Source organism: Artemia franciscana, chromosome 10 (genome assembly GCF_032884065.1).
Source record: "Artemia franciscana chromosome 10, ASM3288406v1, whole genome shotgun sequence".
Lineage (NCBI taxonomy): Eukaryota > Metazoa > Arthropoda > Branchiopoda > Anostraca > Artemiidae > Artemia > Artemia franciscana.
This window is the reverse complement of record NC_088872.1, coordinates 50,887,117-50,913,670: the sequence shown is the minus strand read 5'-3', so window position 1 is coordinate 50,913,670 and position 26,554 is coordinate 50,887,117. Positions and strand designations below refer to the sequence as shown.

The window sequence follows — 26,554 nt, the reverse complement described above, 5'->3', positions numbered from 1 at the left end:
GTGTTACATTTTTAATTGTTGTGTTCTATCTCCCAAGCTCAAAGCCGATCGCACAAATCTGGAAAGACAAGTCAAACAAAGGTCCAAAGCGGAAGTTTCTTTTGTGTAGCAATTATCTTTTTTATATTAAATATTCATGAAGTAAGGGGAAGGATGTATTCTTAAAATTATAACAAAAATTTCATCCTGAAATGTAGATAAATCCTAAAAGAAGGCTTCCCAAGGCAAGTAATAATAACCATCTAGGAGCTAAATTAATAGAGTGGTGAAAGAAGTGACCCCAAAACGACCTTCGAAAACGGATGGAACTTCTGTTAATCTGAACAGTCGCTTGAGCTAGAAAATCTCAACTTTTCTGAGATAAAGAAAGATTTTTGATATTTAAGTTTTTTCTTATACAGTATTTTTTTATGTTCGGCTAGGTAAAAGTATTTTAGTTCTTTTAGTTATTCAGTATTAAAAAAGCTTATTTTGATTTTAGAAAATTTTCCTATTGACTATCATAATTCAATTCCACGTCTTAATGGTAAAACATTAGTGGAAAATCCCACAACAATAAGGAATGAAGAGAACATGAAATTTATTTCACCCAAAAAAGCGTTCTTTACCTTTGTCTATGTGATAGTATATTACAGTGGCAGAGGCAATGGCGATGATCAAAATTAACGTCAAGGCCTTGCGGGAAACATGTTCCTGGTTCTTAATTTGAAAAAAACCTGCAAAAAAAACATGTTACTTCCTTTTATTCTGTACAACAATGCACAAAGCAAATTATCTGTTATAAACCTTTACAATTGAAGAATCTTTGATCCAAAAACATACCATAAAACCTAATATACCTTTGACTTACACAGACCATATACCAAACATATACACGATACCATATACCATACCATACCAAACATACCATAAAACTTAATCTACCTATTTAATCTTCTTAATCTACACTTGAACAGTTGGGTCACTAATTACGAACGAAAACAAGAGTACATTGAAGTTATTTCAGGGTCAGGGGTGGACAGACTAGGCCAGCAGGCAATGACGTTTTGACTCTGAGCCAAACCCTGTGGACAGATTTGAGCCATTCGTTCTGCAATCTTCCCAGTTTGGCATTGATTGGACTTGCCATATTCTCTCAATCTGTTGAACTTATGTTTTATATCTGTTTTTTTTAGAGATGTCACAAAGTTAATCAGGAAAAAGCGTCGATTTTGCTACCCCCACCCATCCGCTAGGGTGATCTAAGAAAGCATGTTGCATTTTTTTATATGTATAAATCAAAATATGGTAAACCACTCCAACAAGTTGGCAGCTGCTCACTTAGTTTTGACCAATCACCAGAACAACTTGTAAAAAAAGTGTGTTTTTATATTGCATAGATTAAAGCATGGTACGTAATCCTGTAGGAAGATGCCAACACCTCAATCCGTTTTGAATCAAAAGTTAATTAATAAAAATAGATATAGCTTTTAACAGCGTAGTTCTTTAAGTCATTAAAACTAACAGTCTTTCATTGCTTTTACACAAACAAATCAACTTACAGACAATCGATTAAAAACGTCTAAATGTTATTTTGCTCTTTATATATATCGGATTTCATTGAGACCATGTTCACCGCTTAAAGTACGAATCCTTAAAGCCGTTAATGGTTAGACCGTTGCTCAAGCGGTAATAACCATCCGCTACACGCATACCAACAATAAAGTCATTTTTATGTGGGGTTCCCATCTAGCCCATGTCCTCCTTAATCCAGTACTTTCTCTGAAGAAGATAAATGGTCAATATTAGAGGAAGAAAAGTGTGATTCTTCTTTTTAATGACTTTAATGGGTATAAAAGCGTTGAACAGGAAATAATAATAGTAATAACAATAATTTATTTGAGCCCTCTGTGCATACAAATTGCACTTAGAGGAGTATGGACAAAGAAACATACATAATAAAAGTACCTATGTTCGCAAACACTAAAAAATACACTAACAATGACTCAAAAACGATTAATATTACCCAACGGAAAATCTACAACTGATTGTAGAAAAAACACAGGGGGAGCAAAAAACAAGTTAAAAAGCCGAGAGAGCGTTTTTTGTTAAATTGGCCTTTAATTCTAGAAAGAAGTCCATAGGATTTTCTCAACTTTTCTCTCGACACATTTACTGTTAGTGACCGTGTTGCTTGAATCGAGGTCCATAAAGCAAGTCCAAGGTACTTGAGAGACGCAGTGGCTAAAATTGAGTAAGAGCCAACTTGAATTTTTGTATCAGGAGGATGATGACAGCCAAAAATAGAGAAACTTAATTTTAGCAGAAGCGACTACCAGCCCGATGTCAGAAAACCCGGCATAAAGGCTATCCACGGCAACCTGCAGTGATTGCAAGATGTCAAACAGCAGAAGAATCAGTGTTTCCACTTTTTCATTTTTGAAATCCCTAATAAAGAACTGAAAAATCCCTAGAAATCCCCATCTTCAGTATCAAAATCCCTAAGAATCTCCCATTTTCTAATTACTGCCTAAACTACTTCTCCCTATCTCATTTTACCAGTACCAGTGAAATGTAGCATATTTTGGCTTCCTAGATTGAATACTAGCTTTCAGTACCATGATAGAATCTCTGGTCATGTCGTTTAAAATGCTTTTTAATCATCAGCTAAATACAAATAGCTTCAAATATACTTCAAATAATATCAAGCAAATAGAAAAGAAAATGCAATGCTGTATTGTAGATTACAGTACAAGATGTTTAATACTGTTCAATCGTAACTTGTAAAACGTAATCAGACATTATATTCCTCTGATGTGCCTTCACCATTTTTTTGTATGGTGGCTGAAGCTTTCACCCTTCTCATGTGGTGAAGTAAATGATCGTCTTCGCATTCTACACTATCTTGAGCCCTTTTCATTCCATATTTTGTTTTAGAATCCCCACAAAGTTTCTGTTTTCAGTTTTTTCTGACGGTCAGTTTTTATTGCTTTTACAGCGCTGAAATACCTCTCGACATTGGCATTTGAAATGGGAGAGTGAACATAAATAATACTGCCGTTTTCAGGTTAGGATGCGAATACATTCCGGTAGCAATTGTTTGCCAATACCAAACACCAGTAGGTCGTGACATCCATTTTTTTGACGTTTTCAATTTCGATGAGGCTCTGCCTCCTCCATTCCTGCTTGGTTTTGGCTCCATCCCATGGGACCTGTCCATACTTCCTAACAAAATGTAGCAGAGAGGCAAGCTGAAGTTATTGGGCTGACACTGGGTCAACTATTTCAGCATATTTGTAAATGTCGTCTTCGAAACGGAACCTTTTCTGTATCTGATCTACTGCATTGATATAGAACGCCTGTGCAGCTTCGAGAACTTTTTCGATTGAATCACGAGGGACGGCGGTATCTGACCTTAACGTCGAGAAAGAGTCATGTCCGTTTGGACCCAAGTAAACGCTTTCAAGAGGAAGTTGAAACTTCCGATTGTTCACATCGATTTCAAAAGCACTAGTTGATTCCACATAGTCCTTCTGCAGGAAGTTTAGAGACAACTCTTTGATCAGAGACTCAGTCTCTTGTTTAAGGTGATAAAACAGTGGCCAGTCGGCCTGAAAAGCTACATTGAAGTCCATGAACAGGCCCAATGCAAATGCAAAAACTCAAAATGACATTCCATAAACGGGTTCAGATTTGTGTAGACAACCTCGTATAGCCTTGTTGGATCCTCAACTAGTAGAACTCTGTAGTAGGTGCTTAGACTATCACACTGCTCCAGTATCTTGTCCAACAACAGCTTTGACTGAAAGCCACCTGATCTGTCCAGCCTGGAGAATCCTGTGCTTGTCAACTTGATATAATTTTTGGAACTCAATAAAAGGATGATGCCTCTCAGCACTATGTGTAAAGCGGCTATAGAAGGACCGACAGATATCTTCAATGGATTTTGGTAATTTCTTACATGCGTAAGAAACAACTAGTTGGACCATACGGCAAGAGCCCTTCACAATCATTACCAATGGGAATTCTTGCCTGATCATTGATGAAACACTTTCATGAGTTCCCATCATGGAGTTAGTGGTATCAGAACAGAACCCTTTGAAATTAGCAGAAGTTTGTGTGTTTCAACTATGCACTTCTTTAGCTCCTCAAATATAGACTTGGCTGAAGAATCAATGCACTCAATTAAGTCAAATTTGTCAATTTCAAATGAAAGTTCATCATTGCAAAATATAACTTCTACTGCTAGAAGTTTTTTGGTTGATACATCAGTTGATTCGCCAATAATGACAGAGAAGCAGCGATTCTGCAGAGTTTCAGTCAAACGTTCTCCATAGAAGCCGCTTAGTCCTGTTCGTATAATTGGTAGCTTTTTGGTTCTTGAGGCGGACGTTGTCAACTACCTGCTTTGAAGGTAATGATTTTAAACAAATCTACCAGAGCTCAACCTTTGAAATAACTAGATCATGCTGCACCAAAAACTGCAGATCCGGGTCTCTAGACGCTTCGTTTGATCAGTGAATTCAGCTTGCAAAAACTGATCAAGAGTATTTTCTGATGCTGATGCATCAGCATCAGACTTTGATAGGTGCTTCTTTGTCTTTGCATGTTTTATTAGTTCTGACTTGCCACTCTTTCCCAACTTGAGGTCAGTATTACAAACTGCACAGTATCCAAGCTATGAGCTTTTTTTTAGCGACGCCTTACGTTGTGGGTCAGTCAGCCAGGAATCGACAAATTTTTGACAGTACTGTGTACTAGCACCATGTATAGGTTCGCCCTTTTTCTGTTTCTCTTTTGGTGAGATTTTATAAATCGAGGTCGGTGGCAACAATCACTACTGTAGGCTACATTGCTAAAACTACAAACTTCATACAACTAATTCTCAAGAACTTTTCATCAAGATGAAGCTGAAGCAGTCGCAAATATTACTTTTGCAATTTAATTTACAAAAAAAAGGTTAGCATGTTTACTGTCATTTAACCACTCATGAAACAAAAGTATTCTAGCATAATAGAGGAGGGCAAAATCATCAGACTAGCCAGGGCATGCCTGAGTGTCAATTGTTACATGATTAGTGCAGCAGATTGTGTCAGGCGAGTAGAGGTACATTGCTTACGCTAATGTCACCTAACATTGAATGGTAGCCAATGAAATAACTAGAATCTATACAACTTTTACACGGCAAATTCTGCTACAAAATACTTTATTTGTTGCATAATCCATTAAAAAAAAAACGGATTTATAATGTAACAGTAAGTTTAAGACCAATGTTTTAAAGGCTGGGACCAATGTTTAAAAAACTGAAACAAATGTTTTAAGCCTTGTTTATACCCCAAAACTAGAAATATTTTGGTCATTTTCAAGAGCTCAAATTATGCTTAAATTTGAATTTGCGACATTAGTGATTAGTATATTCGTAAAGAACATAAAAAAAGGCATCGAGTGGTATGACCACTTCATTTGTAAGTCAAAAATATGAACAACAAAAATATACCAATTCAAAATCTTTCAATCATCTCAAAATCTTCGTGCTGTTAAAAATGTTTAAGTAACTGAAGAAGTAATTCTCTGTGATTCTATGTTCATTCGCAAGGAAACAGATCCTGAATCGAATTATCCTGCTTCTCTGATCAAGAAGATGATGATGATGAATAAATTAAAAGAAAACCCGTAAAATTCCCTAAAAGTCTACGTGAGAGGAAAAATCCCTAGAAAATCCCAAAATCACTAAAAAAAATCTTGCCCCAAAAAGATTTTTAAAATCCCCATTTTAGGGGGGAAATCCCCATAGTGGAAACACTGAGAAGAATGTTATCCGTGCACGAAAGGCGACTTGTGTCGATGGATGGCTCGACAAGAAAATGTGGTATTCTGCTGGTTGCAGAGCAGATGGCATTGTTAAATATTTCAGGTCTCAAAACTGAGCCCTGTTTTTCTCCATGACAAACAGAAAGTCGGCTGCTATAAAGGTTTTCGACGCAGACACGTATAGAAGTTTTGATACCATTGCCATAGAGAGGTACAAATAAATGGGTATAACCCACTCCTCAAAAGTGCTAAAATAGCTTGTGAGTGCAGGATCGAATCAAATACTAAAGGAATAGATAAAAGTAGTTATAAATAGACTATTTCGGATATCACGAGACAGAATAGATACTTGCCGTCTCTTGAAGGCCAGTATAGCTTTCCGGCACTCTTTTTAGTCGATTTAAATAATTTCTTAGACCACACTGCTTTTCCATTTACGAAAAATTGATTAAAGAAAAAGGCCAGGAATACAAGGGGATAAAAAAAAATTATTATACAAGCAATAAATTCAATATAGGCAATCACATATAACAGTTCACAGGGGATACAATATAAGCAACAACTAAAAGGAGAATAAAAATAAACAAAAAAAACATAGAAAACATACCTGGGGCCTGGGAGTAAGGTGCAGAGAGTAAAACCACACACCACTAACAAAACACAGGGGCCATCAACTCCTCAGAGAAAAAAATTAATCTATTTGATTCTTTATTAAATGATCCTTAAGAATCCTTTTAAAAGTCCCAAACGAGTGACATTTCTGCACTGAAGAAGGTAGTGAATTTCAGACCTGTTGACAAACAATGTGGGGATTGAAATCTGATTATTATACATGACGAAAAGTGACCGCAGCGTAGACAGAAAAGTAGACATCCATACAATGGGGCAATAAGAAACATATGACTGGACAAGACAGAAAAAAAGAAGTTTCAGAATAGATCCAGGAAATGTTTATCTAAGTTTTCGAATAATACCCGAACTCCGTGAGACCTTAACCCTTATCATGGTTGCATGGTCTCTGAATGAAAGGTTCTCATCAAGCACAACGGATTTCAGTTTCCATACTTTCTAGTATCAATAGCCTAGTTTTCTTCAGATTTTTTTCCAATCGGAAGGCCAAGATAATTCAACTTGACACAAGGCTTTACTTCTGTACCATTCGGATCTATAGATGTATCATATGTTCTTGTCGCATCTGATTCATTAAGAAATCAAAACATCACATTTTCCAGTATTTAGGGAAAGCCCAATATCACTGTAGTTTTTACAAATCTTTAAAAAACATTTTTCTAGCCCACTGGTAGTCCTACTAATATTAACAATGTCGTCTGCATAATATAATATCGACATTGAACTGAGCTGGAAGCGTTGCATTATTATAAATCGTGGGAGAAGTAACCGCACCCTCCCATACCAAGAACCCCACGCACCAGTCTTAGAGTAACCTGGGCAGGCAACATTGGAGTGGTGGGTGATCCACCACTTTTGAGCCACCAGTGGCAAGTGGCAGAGGTTTTCAGAAGTCAGAAGAAGTTCAGGAGGATCCTCTGGCTGAATTTAATACTAAATTACTTTTCATATTTAGGATGGAAGAATTCATCATATGGTTGATAATCAATGACCATCAATGGTTGATTATCAATGGGTAGCTCTGTCGATCTTCAGTAAGCATTCAGCTAAGCAAAAATTCAGTTACTTTTTTTAGGAAATGTTAGGTATAATTGATAAGTTTAATTGGGTAATTTTAAAGGAGAATTTTGGGTTGATTAGTGTAAAAGTAAATAGAATCGTTAGTATAGTGAGGTAATGGAAGAAATTATTATACCTGGAAGAGGATAGGCTATTAAAGGCAGCATACCAAGCCTGTGAAATCAGAGACAACGCGTCACCTGTAGTTGCCTGCAGTAAAGAGCCTTCAGACTTCGATGCATTTTTAAGTATTTTTCCTAGAGCCACTTCGTAAGGAGGGGGTAGTCGTATAAACTTCGAAAGGGGCTCACTTGATTAAAATCGAAAGTTCCAGATTCTAGTGTTCATTTTAAGAGTCAAAAGCGATCGAAAGGTAATTAAACCCACATCTACAGCCTTTTATCTCAAATCCATGAGATCAAAATTTAAAGATAGCCATTTTGTTCAAAAATAGTCCAAAGGTCAAAAACTTTATCTCTGGTATTTTAAGTGCATAAGTTTAGAAAGAAGAAAGTATGGTAACATTTTTGTGCATCTTAGACTAATGAAACTAGATTATTTATTTTAAAAATATAATAATATTTGTTCCTGAAAGTATTTGTAATTTTGGATTTTTTTTTAAGATTTATATAGATAAGATAGAAAAAGTTTAAAATATGTTTCGTCGTCAAAATATACCCTGTCTACTTGTCCTGTCAGTTTAATGGCTATCAGTGCCAAAATAAATTCTGGGTTTCAGGGATTGCGACTTGATATAGCCGAAATTAGTTTTGGATTTGTTTTCTGGATTGGGTTCCACCTGATCCAGCAACGTCTGAACGTGCTTTTTGAACCGATTGGAGACAGAAAATGTATCACTCCGTTGTCATGATTTATTTAGTCTTTGGGTCTAGCTACTATCACAGCCAAGGTATACACACAGTCAAGTATGTTTGTATCAGAAATGTTTCAGAGCTTCAAAGACTAATTGACATCTTAAGCGTTGACCGTGGCAAAAGAAATGATCTTTTAAGGAGCAATCCAAGGTGGGAGAAAAAAAGATTTCTTTTTAGTACCGATTCAGAGGATCCTCCTGAACTTCTTCTGACTTCTGAAAACCTCTGCCACTTGCCACTAGTGACTGAAAAGTGGTGGATCACCCACCAATCTAATGTTGCCTGCCCAAGTTACTCTAAGACTGACGCGTGGGGTTCTTGGTATGGGAAAAAGACAATGGTGGAAACCTTGAGACTAATAAGGAAGGCTCTTTTACAAAGGAAACAACTATAGGCAAGCCAAATCTCAAACTACCACGCTTAAGAGGGCACCAAAAGCCCTGTGCATAAACGGTTTTTGGGGCAATCGCCCTTCGTAACGTGAGCCTCGACTCACGATGTTTTGTGAGTTTTTTGAGTCCTCCCATAACAAATATAATAGTAATACAATAACAAGTACCGAGAGCACGGCGAATTTGCCGCCGAGCGCAAGCATTGCTGCACGGCAGGCTTGTATATATTGATTCTCATTTTCGCTTGTCATCTAACTGCTGACAATGAGAACTTCTTATTGAAGTCATAGCTTCACCATAGGTTCGATAAATCCACCCTGGAAAAATACAAATTTTGCGTAAAGTTGTGACATATTTAGATCGTTTTTGTGGCCAGAAATGTCAATATGCCGCTTTTAAGAAATAAAAAAAAAATATTTAGCCGATTTTGAGGCCAGGTCGCAGTACTTGGTACGCAGCAGGCTTGTATATATTGATTCTCGTTGCCACTTGTCTCCTAACTGCAGATAATGTGCACAACTTTTTCTTGACGTCATCGCGTCAGGTTAGACTCGAAACAACCACCCTGGGATAAATAGTAAAATGGAATTTAGTTCTAACAAAAACATGTTCTAAATATATACCCAGTTGCTTTTTTAAAGGGAGTAAACACATTCGTTATTCTTTTGTTTTAAGTCATGAGGTGTCAAAAAAGCAAAAACAATTGAGCTAAGAAAGACTGGCGTGAATTCAGTTTATCCTTCCTGTTAATGCATCAAAGATTCATCCATTTTAGAGGACTTGTTTTCTTCTGGAACTCATTGAAATTCTCACTATTGCTTCTCTTCTAACCGTAGATTTAATTTCCTATTCAATGCTGTTACTGGTTGTCAAATGTCTTCTAGCCGCAGATCTCGCTTGTGCTTTACTTTCGTGCATTATTACTTCCGACATTTCTCTACACCTTTTAATTTGGTTGTTCGAATCCACTCTAAATCCTGTGTTCTAATGCCTGTTCCCTCTGAAATATCTTAAATATGCATTGGCATAGTTATTGTTTTATTCTTTGGTTTCAAGTAATGGGGTGACAAATCAGCAGCTTCAGTTGGATTTAGAAAGTATGTTGTGAATTCAATTCCCCCTTTCTGCTTAGTACGTTCCTTATTCAATCGTAATTTTTTTGATTCATCAAAATTCCATAATTGCATAATTCTCATGTTATACTTTAGTTTTAAGTAACATTTAGTTCGCAGTTCAATGTGATTTATTGTTGTTTCTTGTTCCAAGTCTTTTTCTTTAGCTGTTCAGTAATTTATCATTTTTGATAATTTTGGAAGTGTCATAAATTTTCCACAAAGCAGTTTGTCATCTTGGGTAACTTCACATGTGTCATTAATGATAAAAATGATACAACCACACCTGGGATGGAAATTATGTAATTTATGCTCTTGAAATCTATATCTATCTATCTATATATATATAAAAATAAGTTGTCTGTCTGTCTGTCTGTGGATCAGGTGACGTCATGTTTCTGTGTTGACTGACGTCATGTTTTCAACTGACGAAATTACAGACCGGAACATCGGGACACAAATGACGACCGGGACACCGGCACAAAGGGAATATAAATGACGACACTCAAAGAGAAAGCGACCGGGACAAAGGGAATGTTAGATTAGCAATCACCATCAACAAAGCACCGGGACACAAATCACGACCGGGACACAGGGAGCATAAATGACGACCAGGACATAAGTAAAAAAACTAAAAAAACTAAAAAAAAGGTAAAAACTACAAAAAAAACTGAAAAGAAAAAAAAACTAAAAACTAATAAAAAAGAAAAAAAATAAAAAAGGAAAAAAATGAAAAATAAAGGAGAAAAACAAAACTAAAAAAACGAATGTATATACAGACCGGAACACCGGGATACAAATGACGACCGAGACACAGGGAATATAAATGACGACCGGGACACAGGGACACAACTACAACGGGGACGCCGGGGGGCACAGGGGGATATAAATGACGACCGGGACACCGGGACACAAGGAATATAAATGACGCCCGGGACACTCAAAGAGAAATCACAGACTGGGACACTGGGACACAAATGACGACCGGGACACAGGGAATATAAATGACGACCGGGACACAGGGACACAACTACAAAGGGGACGCCGGGGGCACAAGGGGATATATAAATGACGACAGTGACACAGGGAATGGTCGATTAGCAATCACCATCAACAAAGCTCAAGGGCAATCATTAGAATCATGAGGTATAGATCTGAATACGGAAACCTAACAATCTATTTATATGTCACATTTACCGACTCTTGAACATGCAATATATAATTGTCCATGGGAAAAACAATCTGTATTCAGATCTATACCTCATTATTCTAATGATTGCCCTTGAGCTTTGGTGATGGTGATTGCTAATCGAACATTCCCTGTGTCCCTGTCGTCATTTATATATCCCCCTGTGGCCCCCGGCGTCCCCATTGCTGTTGTTTCCCTGTGTCCCAGTCGTCATTTGTGTCCCGGTGTCCCAGTCTGTAATTTCTCTTTGAGTGTCGTGGTCGTCATTTATATTCCCTGTGTCGCGGTGTCCCGGTCGTCATTTATATTCCGGTGTCCTGGTCTATAATTTCTCTTCGAGTGTCCTGGTCGTCATTTATATTCCCTGTGTCCCGGTCGTCATCTGTGTCCCGGTGCTTTGTTGATGGTGATTGCTAATCGAACATTCCTTGTGTCCCGGTCGCTTTCTCTTTGAGTGTCCCGGTCGTCATTTATATTCCCTATGTCCCGGTGTCCCGGTCGGCATTTGTGTCCTGATTTCCCAGTGTGTAATTTCGTCAATGAACAAACATGACATCAGTCGTCACAGACAACTTATTTTTATACATATATAGATGTCCCGGTCGTCATTTGTGTCCCGATGTCCCGGTGTGTAATTTTGTCAATCAACAAACATGACGTCAGTCGACACACAAACATGACGTCACTCGACGCACACAAACACACACACAGACAACTTATTTTTATATATATAGAACCTACAATGGCAACAGCCGACGAAGCTGCTCAAAGAGTCTATGCCAAAAAACTTGCTGCTAATAGAGAAAGTAGGAAAAGAAAGCGTAACGAGGAATCACAAGAACAGCAAGAAAACAGGCTTGCGGCTGATAGAGAAAGTAAGAACAGAAAGCGTGCCGAGGAACTACCAGAGCAACGCGAAACCAGACTTGCTGCTAAAAGAGAAAGTGAAAAAAGAAGGCGTGCCGAGGAATCACAAGAACAGCAAGAAAACAGGCTTGCGGCTGATAGAGAAAGTAAGAAAAGAAAGTATGCTGAGGAATCACAAGAGAAACCTGAAAATTGTCGCCTGGCATTCAGGTACAGCCCAGTCGATGATTACAGCTTGAGTAGATGTGTTCAAATCGGGACTATGTCTAAAATTTGTCCCTATTGCAAGGCCTTGAAATTCAATGGTGAAACAATGGGAATATGGAAAAACGAGGATTGTCACACGCATATATACTAATCTGGCTACATTATAAAATTACTTTTAACGAGATTGATGATGTGATTTCCTCTGAAATACCTGATGAAAATGTCCATAAGGGGTTGTATGATATTGTTGTGAAAAATATGATACATGGACCTTGCGGTGCACTGAACGAAAATTCACCATGCATGGCCAAAGGAAGGTGCACAAAGCAATATCCTCGACTTTTAGTACCCAACACAATTACTGGCAATGATGGTTACCCACAATATAGAAGAAGATCTACTGAAGATGGCGGTAAAACAGCAATAATTTTCAGATCAATTGCTGGCAATTGGAAACGGAAAGCTCGTAGTAGACTCAATTTCAGGACGTATACAACTACCTGCTGAATTCTTTAATTTAGTGACATCCAAAAATAAATTGATTGAAAAAGTATTTCCGAATATTCTAAACAATTATAAAAATAATAAAAGGCTAAGTGAAAGAGCGATTATTGCACCCAAAAATATAGATGTCCACGAAATCAACAATATTGTTTTGACCAAGATTCGAGACCAGGCAGTGCTTTACAAGTCAGTCGACACAGTTTTGGAACCAAATGAGGTGGTTAATTATCTATCTGAATTTTTAAATTCCGTGGATCTTTCAGGGTTTCCACCAAACGTGCTACAACTAAAAATAGGCGTACCAATAATACTGTTAAGAAATATTAACCCACCAAAGCTTTGCAATAGCACGCGACTCGCCATAAAAAAAAAACAATGGAAAACGTAATAGAGGCCACAATCTTAATAGAGGCCACAATCTTGACAGGGCCTTTTGAGGGCGAGGCTGTTCTTATTCCTCGCATTCCCATGATTCCAATGGATTTAAATTTAAAAGATTGCAATTCTCAATTCGATTATCATTTGCAATCACCATCAAGAAAGCTCAAGGTCAATCATTAGAAAAATGTGGTTTAGATCTTAATACTGATTGTTTTTCCCATGGACAATTGTACGTTGCATGTTCGAGGGTCAGTTAACCTGAAAATCTATTTATATGCAGCGACAATTGGACAGCGAAGAATGTTGTATATTCGCAAGTTTTACGCAGTTAATTTGTATTGTATCTATCTATCTATCAAACAGTTCGCGGTAACGAACTGTAGTAAGGAGCGACCCGGCTCAATAGTAACCAAAACTCTAAAAAATTCAACTTTGATATCAATAGCTACATCAAAAGAATCGCATTTTAATGCTGATCCTAAATATATAAGTTTCATCAAGTTTAGTCTTACCGATCAAAAGTTACGAGCCTGAGAAAATTTGCCTTATTTAGGAAAATAGGGGAAAACACCCCCTAAAAGTCGTAGGATCTTAACAAAAATGACACAATCAGATTCAGCGTATCAGACAACCATACTGTAGAAGTTTCAAGCTCCTATCTACAAAAATGTGGAATCTTGTATTTTTTACCAGAAGACAAATCACGGGTGCGTGTTTATTTGTTTGTTTTTTTTTGTTTTTTTCCCAGGGGTCATCGTATCGACCAAGTGGTCCTATAATGTCGCAAGAGGGCTCATTCTAACAGAAATGAAAAGTTCTAGTCCCCTTTCTAAGTGACCAAAAAAATTGGAGGGCATCTAGGCCCCCTCCCACGCTCATTTCTTTCCCGAAGTCAACGGATCAAAATTTTGAGATAGCCATTTTGTTCAACATAGTCTAAAACCATCATAACTATGTCTTCGGGGATGACTCACTCCCCCACAATCCCTGGGGGAGGGGCTGCAAGTTAAAAACTTTGACCATTGTTTACATATAGTAATGGTTATTGGGAGGTGTACAGACGTTTTCAGGGGGATTTTATTTTGTTTGGGGGTGGGGCTGAGGAGAGGGGGCTATGCTGGAGGATCTTTCTTTGGAGGAATATGTCATGGGGGAAGAAAAATTCAATGACAAGGGCGCAGGATTCTCTAGCATTACTATAAGAAAACAATGAAAAATAAACATGAAAACGTTTTTTCAAATGAAAGAAAGAAGTAGCATTGAAACTTAAGACAAACAGAGATTATTACGCATATGAGGGGTTCTAAAAATACTTTAGCATAAAGAGCGAGGTATTTAGGAGGAGATAAATACCTTGCTCTTTATGCTAAAGTATTTTTAGTAATTTCAACTATTTATTCTACGGCCTTTCTGATTCAGGGGTCATTCTTAAAGAATTGGGACAAAACTTACGATTTAGTGTAAAGAGCGAGGTATTAACGAGGGTACAAACCCCCTCGTATACATACTAAAAATATAAGGTTATGAAAGTTTGTTACGTAAGTTAATTCTTAAGTGACGTATATTTTTTAATAATAAAAACGTTCGTTAAAAATTAAAAGTTCAAGTCGCCTTTTTAAGTAACCGAAAAATTGGAAGGCAACTAGGCCTCCTTCTCCACCCCTTATTTCTCAAAATCGTCTGATCCAAACTAAGAGAAAGCCATTTAGCCAAAAAAAGAATTAATATACAAATTTCATTTTAATAATTTATGTGCGGAGAGCCAAAACTAAACATGCATTAATTCAAAAACGTTCAGAAATTAAATAATAAAAAAAAATTTTTTTAGCTGAAAGTAAGAAGCGACATTAAAACTTAAAACGAACAGAAATTACTCCGTATATGAAATGAGTTGTCCCCTCCGCAATCCCTCGCTCTTTACGCTAAAGTTTGACTCTGCCACAATTCCACTTTTTAAAACAATTTAAAGCTTTAGCGTAAAGAGCGAGGGATTGTGGAGGGGACAACTCATTTACTGGAGGGGACGCTCCTTACTTTCAGCTAAAAAAATTGTTTTTTTATTTAATCTATATAAAAACGAGTTGTGCGTATGCATGTTTGTTTGTTTTTAAAAAGAGCGTTTGCATATGACGTCATTATAAGTACATAAGGCTTTGTATATGCACAGACAATGGGAAAGCCAAGAATGTTGTATATTCGCAAGTTTTACGTAGTTCAAAACACATATATAAATCTATCTATATTCATAGGTGGTACACAGAAACAGAACTACAATGGCGCGTAAGTAATATGGTGCGTAACGACTTACGCGCGCGGGAGGGGGGCTTGTGTGCTTATAAATATGACTTCACTCGTATGAGTTTTTTCCAAAATTAAGGCTCTCATCGGTTTTTTTCAAGCTCGTAACCTATCTAGGTCAAATTTTTAGGCCAGAAAATGCCAGGAAGCTAATTAAAAAAAATATTGAGCAATTTTAGAAAAAAAATACACATACACGAAAAAAACATTGCTCATTTAAAGAGAGTAGATATTATAGCAATAAAAAGCAGCTTAAACTTCAAAAATGGGAAAAAGAAGAAGGCAAAATCAACTAAATAACCAATAATAATATATATTATAAACTATTGCTGTAATTATACTCTATAAATTGGTCCTAAAAATACTGGTATTCTTTTTCCCTTTTTTTCAGCAACTCAGTCTAGCTGCTTTTAACGTTTCTTATTCGAATATTAGAAGAGACCCATACCCAAATTTGTTATTTTTTAAGTTGAAACTCATGCCCAGGCCCAAAATTTATTAACAAGCCAAGATAATAAAAAAAAAATAGATTAAAATGCCTGCTATATTTTACTTGGTTAATTTACATAAACAGGTTTCACGATTTTGAAGCTAGATAGAATGACTAAGTTTTCGCTTGTCATTGACCATCGGCACAGAAACTGGTTTAAATATAATTATCTCTATAAAACGATTACTGAATCTTTGTTCTGGTGCAACTGGTCAACATACCATTGAACCGTTGAATCTACATGTCAGTTAATGGTGAAAGGAGGTGGAAATATTCGAAGAGTATCATCCCTCCCGAACTTCACAGCATTGTTTTATCAAAGAGGTGCCAACTTTCCGCCAAGTGGTGTAAATCCCAGAACGTCAAATATGCTGTACGGCTCTGCCACACTTGACGCATTTTTTGGATGTGCTTAGAATGTGCCACCTGCCTGAATTTTGAAAGGCGCCTCCCCCCCCCTTCGAGTTTTATTGGGCTCGTTTTTATTTGTTTTAACAAATCTATCCTTCTCCCAGAGCCAGCAACGGATTATTCTGCACATAGTTTGAATAAAGTGAGTCTGCAATTTTTTTTGCATCTAGTTAAGTTTCTTTTTGCAAAAAGTGGCAACAGCTCAAAGCAGGCACGTACGGAGGAATTTTTTCGGGGGGGCCAAAACCTTCGAAACAGTAGATATAAAGTAGTACTTTTTTTTATTTGGTAATGGAAAAAGCACATTTATTGGAAAAGAAGATTAACTTTAATCTACAATATTGTAGCGGATAGGGGGGAAGAAGACTAAAGCCTCAAAAGTACGTTTTAGGCTCAGGTTATGTTCATAGCGATTTAGAACCAGTGATTAATCTATTATATCCCACTGAAAGGGAAATTTTAGGGTTAACAGTGCAATAAGGGTGCTGTGGGGTGCAGTTCTTCTATGCAAAAACGTATATTTTAATGAAAAATGATAGATTCTAAAATTGATCCATTAAAAGCTGCACTTTATCCTGAAATGGGGAGATAAACGCCCTAATATCAAGGATAATTCTATTTTGCTGTAGAAAGCAAACTCTCTTTACAAAAAAATTAACAGTACAATTGTTAATTGCTTCAAAGAGGATAAAAAGTTAGACAGAAAATGGGTTAATAATTGGGCAGTGACTTGACCGGATAATTGCATGCTGTAAAATCCCCCAAAAAGGCTTCACACATGTATCTAGATTCTTAATAAACGTCCTACTTTTGCCAGAAATCCGAAGAAACCATGGGGAAATTAAACATTTCACAAAATCTCGGGGGGGGGCGGAGGCCCCCCAGCGCACGTGCCAGGCTCAAAGTGAATTCGTTTTTAATGCTATTGGAACTGCAGAAGTTACTTTTCGTGATTAGTTTACATTGTGGGTTACTAACAGGTGAATTCGCAAATCTCTAGACCTATGCCTCCTCAAAAATGTAAAAAACATTTTTTTCTTATTATGCTCTGTATAAAACTTTTATTTTTATCATTTTTGAAGTTGCAATCACCCCTTACCTGAATCATGCTTGTCTTTAAGGACTTAATTATCAAAATAAAAATGAAGATCTCCATAATTCACATTTCCGTTTAAAACTTGGCTTTCTGAAATTGACTGTCAATCACAAGGATTTTTGGAAGTGATAATTCATAATATTACACAGTGGTGGTGGGGTTTTATTTTCGTTATAGTACACATCAAACCTAAGGCCACAGGCCTAAGGCCACAGTTTCATTGGGTGTCTTGTGGATGAAATGCCAAATAATCGGCCAACTGGAATCCCCGTGCTCGTATACTGACACACCGTGTCAAAAAACAGTTTTTTTTTGCAAGTTGAATGGCTAAGTTGATTTCGGTTTGCTCGTATACGTAAAAAGAAACGCAAATGAGATCACAATCAGAGTTTTTCTTGACGTGGAACGGCTCACGCACTGCAGATGCAGAAACCAAAATGCAAAACTGGACACTTCTTGTCAGTTCATCCCGTCCATTGAAACATCAAAAACTGGTGTGCATAACTCAACCCCCGTTTAACCGAGCCCTGCGGTACATGATCTCATATAAATCAGCCCTCATTCAATTCAACCCTATGCAGCTAAACTTCCATCCCAATCAACTCTACTTTATATAAATTAACCTGTTGCTGGGGTTATATTGAACTAAGGCTGATTCAAAGGGGGGTTAAATTGAATAGGGGCTGGGTTGCGTCGGGGTTGAGCTAGATAGGGCTGAGCTAAATTGGGGCTAAGCTAAATAAAGTTGAGTTAAAATGGCATTTTAACTGTAGGAGGACTGAGTTTAGTGAGGGCTGAAATAACAAGAGTTGAATTGAACGAGGGTTGAGTTAAACGGGGACTGTGAAAAAGAGGGGTAGAAATGAATGACAACTGAGTTAAATAGATAAAGTTACATGAGAACCGGCATGACTAGAAGCATGGGATTCGGTAGTAACCTGTTTACTTTTTAAGCGTAGATACATCAATAGCTCAGCTAAAATATCTAAACGCAGCTACTGTACCATCATGAAGTACAGCACGAAAAATAAAATAGCTCAATAGCTCAATATCTCAGCTGAAATATCTAAACGCAGCTACTGTGCCATATTGAAGTACAGCAAGAAAAATGAAATAGATCAATAGCTCAGCTGAAATATCTAAACACAGCTACTGTACCATCTGAAGTACAGCAAGAAAAATAAAAATAGCTCAATAGCTCAGCTGAAATATCTAAACGCAGCTACTATACCATAATGAAATACAGCAAGAAAAATGAAATAGCTCAATAGCTCAGCTGAAATATCTAAATGCATCTACGGTACAATCATGAAGTACATAAAGAAAAATAAAATAGCTCAATAGCTCAATAACTCAGCTAAAATATCTGAACGCAGCTACTGTGTCATATTGAAGTACAGCAAGAAAAATGAAATAGCTCAATAGCTCAGCTGAAATATCTATACGCAGCTAATGTACAATCATGAAGTACATAAAGAAAAATAAAATAGCTCAATAGCACAATAGCTAAGCTGAATTATCTAAACGCAGCTACTGTACCATACTGAAATACAGCAAGAAAAATGAAATAGCTCAATAGCTCAGCTGAAATATCTAAACGCAGCTACTGTGCCATATTGAAGTACAGCAAGAAAAATGAAATAGATCAATAGCTCAGCTGAAATATCTGAACACAGCTACTGTACCATCTGAAGTACAGCAAGAAAAATAAAAATAGCTCAATAGCTCAGCTGAAATATCTAAACGCAGCTACTATACCATAATGAAATACAGCAAGAAAAATGAAATAGCTCAATAGCTCAGCTGAAATACCTAAACGCATCTACGGTACAATCATGAAGTACATAAAGAAAAATAAAATAGCTCAATAGCTCAATAACTCAGCTGAAATATCTGAACGCAGCTACTGTGTCATATTGAAGTACAGCAAGAAAAATGAAATAGCTCAATAGCTCAGCTGAAATATCTATACGCAGCTAATGTACAATCATGAAGTACATAAAGAAAAATAAAATAGCTCAATAGCACAATAGCTCAGCTGAAATATCTAAACGCAGCTACTGTACCATACTGAAATACAGCAAGAAAAATGAAATAGCTCAATAGCTCAGCTGAAATATCTAAACGCAGCTACTGTACAATCATGAAGTACATAAAGAAAAACAAAATAGCTCAATAGCTCAATAACTCAGCTGAAATTTCTAAACGCAGCTACTGTGCCATATTGAAGTACAGCAAGATAAATGAAATAGCGCAATAGCTCAGCTGAAATATCTAAACGCAGCTACAGTACAATCATGAAGTACATAAAAAAAAAATAGCTCAATAGCTCAGCTGAAATATCTAAACGCAGCTACTATACCATAATGAAATACAGCAAGAAAAATGAAATATCTCAATAGCTCAGCTGAAATATCTAAACGCATCTAAGGTACAATCATGAAGTACATAAAGAAAAATAAAATAGCTCAATAGCTCAATAACTCAGCTGAAATATCTAAACGCAGCTACTGTGCCATATTGAAGTACAGCAAGAAAAATGAAATAGCTCAATAGCTCAGCTGAAATTTCTATACGCAGCTACTGTACAATCATGAAGTACATAAAGAAAAATAAAATGGCTCAATAGCACAATAGCTCAGCTGAAATATCTAAACGCAGCTACTGTGCCATATTGAAGTACAGCAAGATAAATGAAATAGCTCAATAGCTCAGCTGAAATATCTAAACGCAGCTACAGTACAATCATGAAGTACATAAAAAAAATAAAATAGCTCAATAGCTCAGCTGAAATATCTAAACGCAGCTACTATACCATAATGAAATACAGCAAGAAAAATGAAATAGCTCAATAGCTCAGCTGAAATATCTAAACGCATCTACGGTACAATCATGAAGTACATAAAGAAAAACAAAATAGCTCAATAGCTCAATAACTCAGCTGAAATATCTAAACGCAGCTACTGTGCCATATTGAAGTACAGCAAGATAAATGAAATAGCTCAATAGCTCAGCTGAAATATCTAAACGCAGCTACAGTACAATCATGAAGTACATAAAAAAAATAAAATAGCTCAGCTGAAATATCTAAACGCAGCTACTGTACCATACTGAAATACAGCAAGAAAATGAAATAGCTCAATAACTCAGCTGAAACATCTAAACGCAGCTACTGTGCCATATTGAAGTACAGCAAGAAAAATGAAATAGCTCAATAGTTCAGCTGAAATATCTATACGCAGCTACTGTACAATCATGAAGTACAGCAAGAAAAATAAAATAGCTCAATAGCTCAGCTGAAATATCTAAACGCACTCTACAATCATGAAATACAGCAGGAAAAGTAAAATCGCGATAAAGATGGTTTTGCCTAAAAAAATTTTCTTTTTTTTTGTCCTAAAAAAAAACCAGCAAAGGCTATAGGGGAATCATGGTTGCAGCGGTAGCTGGAACCTAGTAAAATGCAAACAATAGCCCATAGTAACCAAAAAGTTAAAAAACGTGCTTCTAAAAGAAATTACATAATGAAAAAAATTCATCTGACACTTATTCAGAATGGAAATTATTACTTCGGTTTGTCTTAAAAATAAAAGTTTATTGCGAAAACAAACTTATGGTGATTTTGAAAAAAGCCTGAAACCCCTCAAAAATGGTGTCAGATTAAAATGAAAAGTGAACCAATGGAGTCAGCATGGTTGAAAACCTAAAAAAGACAAATTAGAGTCCCCCTCCTTGAATAACAAGAAAATCCCTTTTTTCTATCGGTAGCACTGATCTGTCTCCCGTTTTTGTTTTTGTTTTTTTTTACTCTTTCTCGCAACCCTGCTTTTTCAATAATAAAAAAACTTTAGCGTAAGGAGTGACGCACTGAGGAGGGGAAAGCCCCTTTCATATACGAAAACTTCTGTTCATTTTAAATTTCAATGTTGCTCCTTACTTTCAGTTAAAAAACTTTTTTTTATTTTATAAATTTCATAAATCGTCAGCTAATCAGTAAGCTATTGAAACATAAGCAGGCTACCACATCATCGTAGATAGATTTTTAGTGGCTCAATTAAAAGCTATTGCTTATATTCACAAGATTTTTACAAATTCTGCTATCTATTAGATTTCACAGGTTTCTATGTTAACCTGTTTCTGGGGAGAATTTGCAATGAACTCTTTGTCATGGTTGAAGCATTAGCTGCAACCTAGTAAGACTGAACCACAGCCCATAGTAACTAAAAATTAAATATCTATAAAACGGTTTTCTTTTATTCTTCCTTTTTGCCAGGCCTAGCAGGTTACTAGAACATCATAGAGAGAGAAAGTTTTTCCGAGGGAAGTAAAGAGTGAAGTTGAAATTTAAAACGAACAAAAATCATCACTTCACTGCCTATCTAATATACATCAGTAGAACTAGAACAAATATACCAACGAATTAGCCTTCTCCATACTTTTAGGATTTTAGAAAACTAGTGCTTTACTGAAAACACAATATAATATAGGAATTTTGTTACAGTAAATGGAAGCCAATTAAGGACAATATTTACAGAATAATACTATCATAAACCAAACAATTCGTGGTAACGAACTGTAGTAAGGAGCGACCCGGCTCAATAGTAACCAAAACTCTAAAAACTGGAATTTTGATACCAATAGTTACATTTAAAAATCACATTTTAATGCTGATTTTAAATATATAAGTTTCATCAAGATTAGTCTTACCCATCAAAAGTTACGAGCCGAAGAAAATTTGCCTCAGTTTAGTGAATAGGAGGAAACAACCCCTCAAAGTCATACAATCTTAACGAAAATCACACCATCAAATTCAGCGTATCAGAGAACCTAATTGTAGAAGTTTCAAGCTCCTATCTACAAAAATGTGGAATTTTGCATTTTTTGCCAGAAGACAAATCACGGATGCGTGTTTGTTTTTTGTTTTTTTGTTGTTTTTTTTTCCCAGGGGTGATCGTATCGACCCAGTGGTCCTAGAATGTCTCACGAGACGGCTCATTTTAACGGAAATTAAAAGTTCTAGTGCCCTTTTAACTGACCAAAAAGATTGGAGAGCACCTAGGCCCCGTCACACACTCACATTTTCCCCAAAGTCACCGGATCAAAATTCTGAGACAGCCATTTTATTCACCATAGTCGAAAAACCTAATAACTATGTTTTTCGGGACGAGTTACTCCCCCGCAGTCCCCGTGGGAGGGGCTGCAAGTTACAAACTTTGACATATTACATATACATATAGTATATTACTATATTATATTTATATTATATTATTATATTATATTTGACATTACTATATTACATATAGTAATGGCTTCTGGGAAGTGTACAGACGTTTTCAGGGGGGATATTTTTGGTTTGGGAGGGAGAGTTGAGGGGAGGGTTACGTGGGAGGATCTTTCCATAGAGGAACTTCTCATGGGGGAAGAGACTTTCAATGAAGGGGGCGCAGGATTTTCTAGCATTATCTAAAAGACCAATGAAAAAATAAATATGAAAAGATTTTTTTCTACCGAAAGTGAAGAGCATCATTAAAACTTAAAACGAGCAGAAATTATTACACATATGAGGGGTTTACCTCCTCGTAATACCTTGCTCTTTACGCTAAAGTATTTTTAGCAATTTCAACTATTTATTCTATGGCCTTTATGATCCAGGGGTCATTCGTAAGGAATTGGGACAAAATTTAAGTTTTAGTTTAAAGGTGAGGTATCGACGAGGGGTAAACCCCTCAAATACGCAATAAAAACATACAAATATAGAAGCTCGTCACGTAAGTTAATTCGTAAGATACGTATATTCTTTGCTAATGAAAATGTTCGTAAAAAGTTAAATGTTCTAGTTGCCTTTTTAAGTAATCGAAAGATTGGAGGGCAACTAGGCTTCCTCCCTCGCTCCTTTTTTCTCTAAATCTTCCGGTTAAAACTATGAGAAAGCCATTTACCCCAAAAAAATTAATATGCAAATTTCTTTTTAATTATTTATGTCCGGAGAGCCAAGATCAAAATGTGCATAATTCAAAAACGTCCAAAAACTAAATAAAAAAACAAGTTTTTTAAAATGAAAGTAAGGAGCAACATTAAAATTTAAAACGAACAGAAATTTCTCCGTATATGAAAACGGCTATTCCTTCTCAACGCCTCGCTCTTTACACTAAAGTTTTTTACTGTTTAAAAAAGTAGAGTTAAGAGAAAGTCAAAATTAGCGTAAAGAGTTGGGCGTGGAGTAGAAAAAGCCCCTTTCATATACTGAGTAATTTCTGTTCGTTTTAAATTTTAATGTTGCTCCTCACTTTCATTTAAAAAAACTTGTTTTTTTTATTTAATCCCTTTTAGGATCAATCCCTTTTAAGACAGACCAACAATTTATTTTAGGATTGTTGCTTTTTTTACGTTTAATTTGGTATCACTTATGTACAATGACTCAGTTCTCAGTTCTCATTTTTGTTCTGAAAAGAATACGTCATGGTAAGTTTGTACACAAATTTGACGAAAACCATCTTGATAGTATTAGGACTATTGACTGCAATGTAATTCACATATGTAATCATAGCTTGCAATTCACCGTTGTGTAGAGAGAAACAATCGGATTTCCAGAGTTCATATTATGTCTTATTTGATCTTCATTTCGTGTAATATTAAAGCATATTTCTAACAATTTAATATTATTTATTACTCACTATTGGTATTACAGCTGGGAAGACTAATATGCTACCTGATAAATCAATCCAATATTTCTGTATGCTGTTCAGGGTTATTAATAAAAAATATTTAATTTTACCCTCATGTTTTAAAGATAATTTTAATTGTAAACTGGAATTTACAGCTTAGACTAGAAAGAAATAATTATAGCGAGATGAAAGGTTAGGTAGCGTTAAAATGTGCCAAATAGATTTGGCTTGCTCATGTAGGCAGCAACATCAGTTAGTACAGGGAATCCGGTGAAGATGTAAGAAGTCGAGCAGCCAAAATACAGGATATTTTATTAGTAGCTGGAAAGGGTTTTGAAAAATAAAATATAAGCTTTCAAATTAAAAATAGGATGCCAAAATCATGTTAATAAATAGCTCTTAAAAATAGCTCACAAATGGGGTTGCTTCAGAAGATTCATAAACATATCCCCTATGGCCTTATTTCAAAATAATTATTCCAAGAATATATAGGTCAGTCCCCGCTTTTTAGGGCTAGAAAGTAATTTAAGTTAAAACAAAAATGCAGGATAAGAAAAAAAATTAAGTCTTAGGGAGCCATAAGAAAGCGGAGCCAATGTCATAAGAAAGAATTTCATGTATGAATGAACTTCGGTCAATGTTGGTATTATCGGAACAATTGTTTGGGGTCATGAAACTATTGTTAATAGATGCATTTTGACTTTTGAACATCTTTTCTCTCTTGCAAAACGACCACAAACTCACCGTTATGGAGTTATTATATATTTGCACATTAGGGGGGGGGGGTAAAGCATAGCATATATTAAATACAGCAATGGTTAGTTTACGTATTTAATATATGCTATGCTTTACCCCCACACCCCTAATGTGCAAATATATAGCCCAAATTTGTGGATTACTGTAATACTCTTGCAGAAAGTTTTCGATCGTAGTGATTCCAATTTCGCACTTTCCAACTCGATCCAAAAACGTTTTCAAGGAATTCCAGGCTCATGTTCGAAATTTCTTCTCTTTTTCACAGCAAACTTCTACTATAAATATTAGTCGATATAACAGTTACCATTCCTGAATCACCTACAAATGTAGATTCTATATCACTAGATTTTATTTTTCAAAACGTGTTTCAAAAATCTTCCGTTAGTGTGGGTTTCTCTTTACTAGATTACACCTTGAACTAAATAAGTAGTGATGTAAAACATACAAGTAATTATACAATAACAGGCATAACCGGGAATTACACACCTTTACAAATAGTTCGAAATTTATCCATTTAGTTGAAAACAATGATATTCACGCTCAATTTTCAGAACAGATTCTATGAATCCTACCATAACTCACTGCGTGTAAACGAAAACTCGCTGACCAAGTAAACCCGGCTCAAGAGAGGAATAATGAAGCTGCCCAGATTTTAAAAACTATGAACATATAATTAAGACTTTAACGCTCAGATTCATTCTTGAAAAATCCTTCTGAAATTAGTATAAAAATAAACACATTTTTTAGAACACATATATAAACACACACACACATATATATATATATATATATATATATATATATATATATATATATATATATATATATATATATATATATATATATATATATATATATATATATATATATACTAGCTGTTGGGGTTACCCCCTCCAACTAGGTGTTGGGTTGGCGCGAAGCGCCATCTCAACAGCTAGTATATATATATATATATATATCAAAATAAGTTGTTTGTTTGTGTCTCTGTCACCTGTAAACCTAAAAATATGTACAGACAATGGGACAGCGAAGAATGTTGTATGTTCGCATGTTTTACGCAGTTAAAAACATATATATATATATATATATATATATATATATATATATATATATATATATATATATATATATATATATATATATATATATATATATATATATATATATCATGAAAAGAGAAATCACCAATGCAACAGCACAAACACACAAAAAAAAAGAGAGAGAGGGACAGAAGGAGAAAAGGAAGACTGTTTTCCTAAATTAGTGATTAATATAGACAAGCACTTGAATGAGGCCTTAACCCTACTCATCCATACAATCACATAGGTCAAACAGCATAGCCACACACAATCAACCATAAAGAATAATCCATGGACAGGCAGTCATGTCGTCAATAAGTATAAGTCGTCATTTACCAAACAATAGAAAAAATAATACAGACAAATAATTCAGAGGCAACACCCAACATAAGGGCTCATCAGGAGAATACACTGGCCTATATAGGGTTTCGCCACTCTAAATTCTCTACTCAGCACAGTGTTGTGGCTACCACAGAATATCCATGGCATTCTTGCGTCAGGTATATATATATATATATATATATATATATATATATATATATATATATATATATATATATATATATATATATTTATATATATAAAAATAAGTTGTCTGTCTGTGTGTCTGTCTGTCTGTCAGGTGACGTCATGTTTCTGTGTTGACTGACGTCATGAAGTTAGTTGTCGTCATTTTTGCTTTGACGGTGACGTCATCTATATATATAAAAATATCATTTTTGCTTTGACGGTGACGTCATTCAAGATATTTAA

The 26,554-nt window shown here is 35.8% G+C and overlaps 1 protein-coding gene across 4 annotated transcripts in view; it reads right to left on the bottom strand.

The window, feature by feature from the left end:
• LOC136032331 (carbohydrate sulfotransferase 11-like) overlaps positions 1 to 25,325 on the bottom strand; it is a 38,430-nt gene extending 13,105 nt beyond the window's left edge. For 2 of the 4 annotated variants that reach the window (XM_065712645.1, XM_065712644.1), the window contains exons 1-2: positions 25,209 to 25,325; positions 609 to 716 (exon numbers count right to left, since the gene is read on the bottom strand). In XM_065712645.1, the coding sequence (XP_065568717.1) occupies positions 609 to 716; positions 25,209 to 25,236 (136 nt within the window). In that variant the 5' untranslated portion in view covers positions 25,237 to 25,325. The remainder of the gene's footprint in view (positions 1 to 608; positions 717 to 25,208) is intronic. The other 2 variants (XM_065712647.1, XM_065712646.1) reach the window with 1 other exon arrangement.
• Positions 25,326 to 26,554: the final 1,229 nt, after the last annotated feature.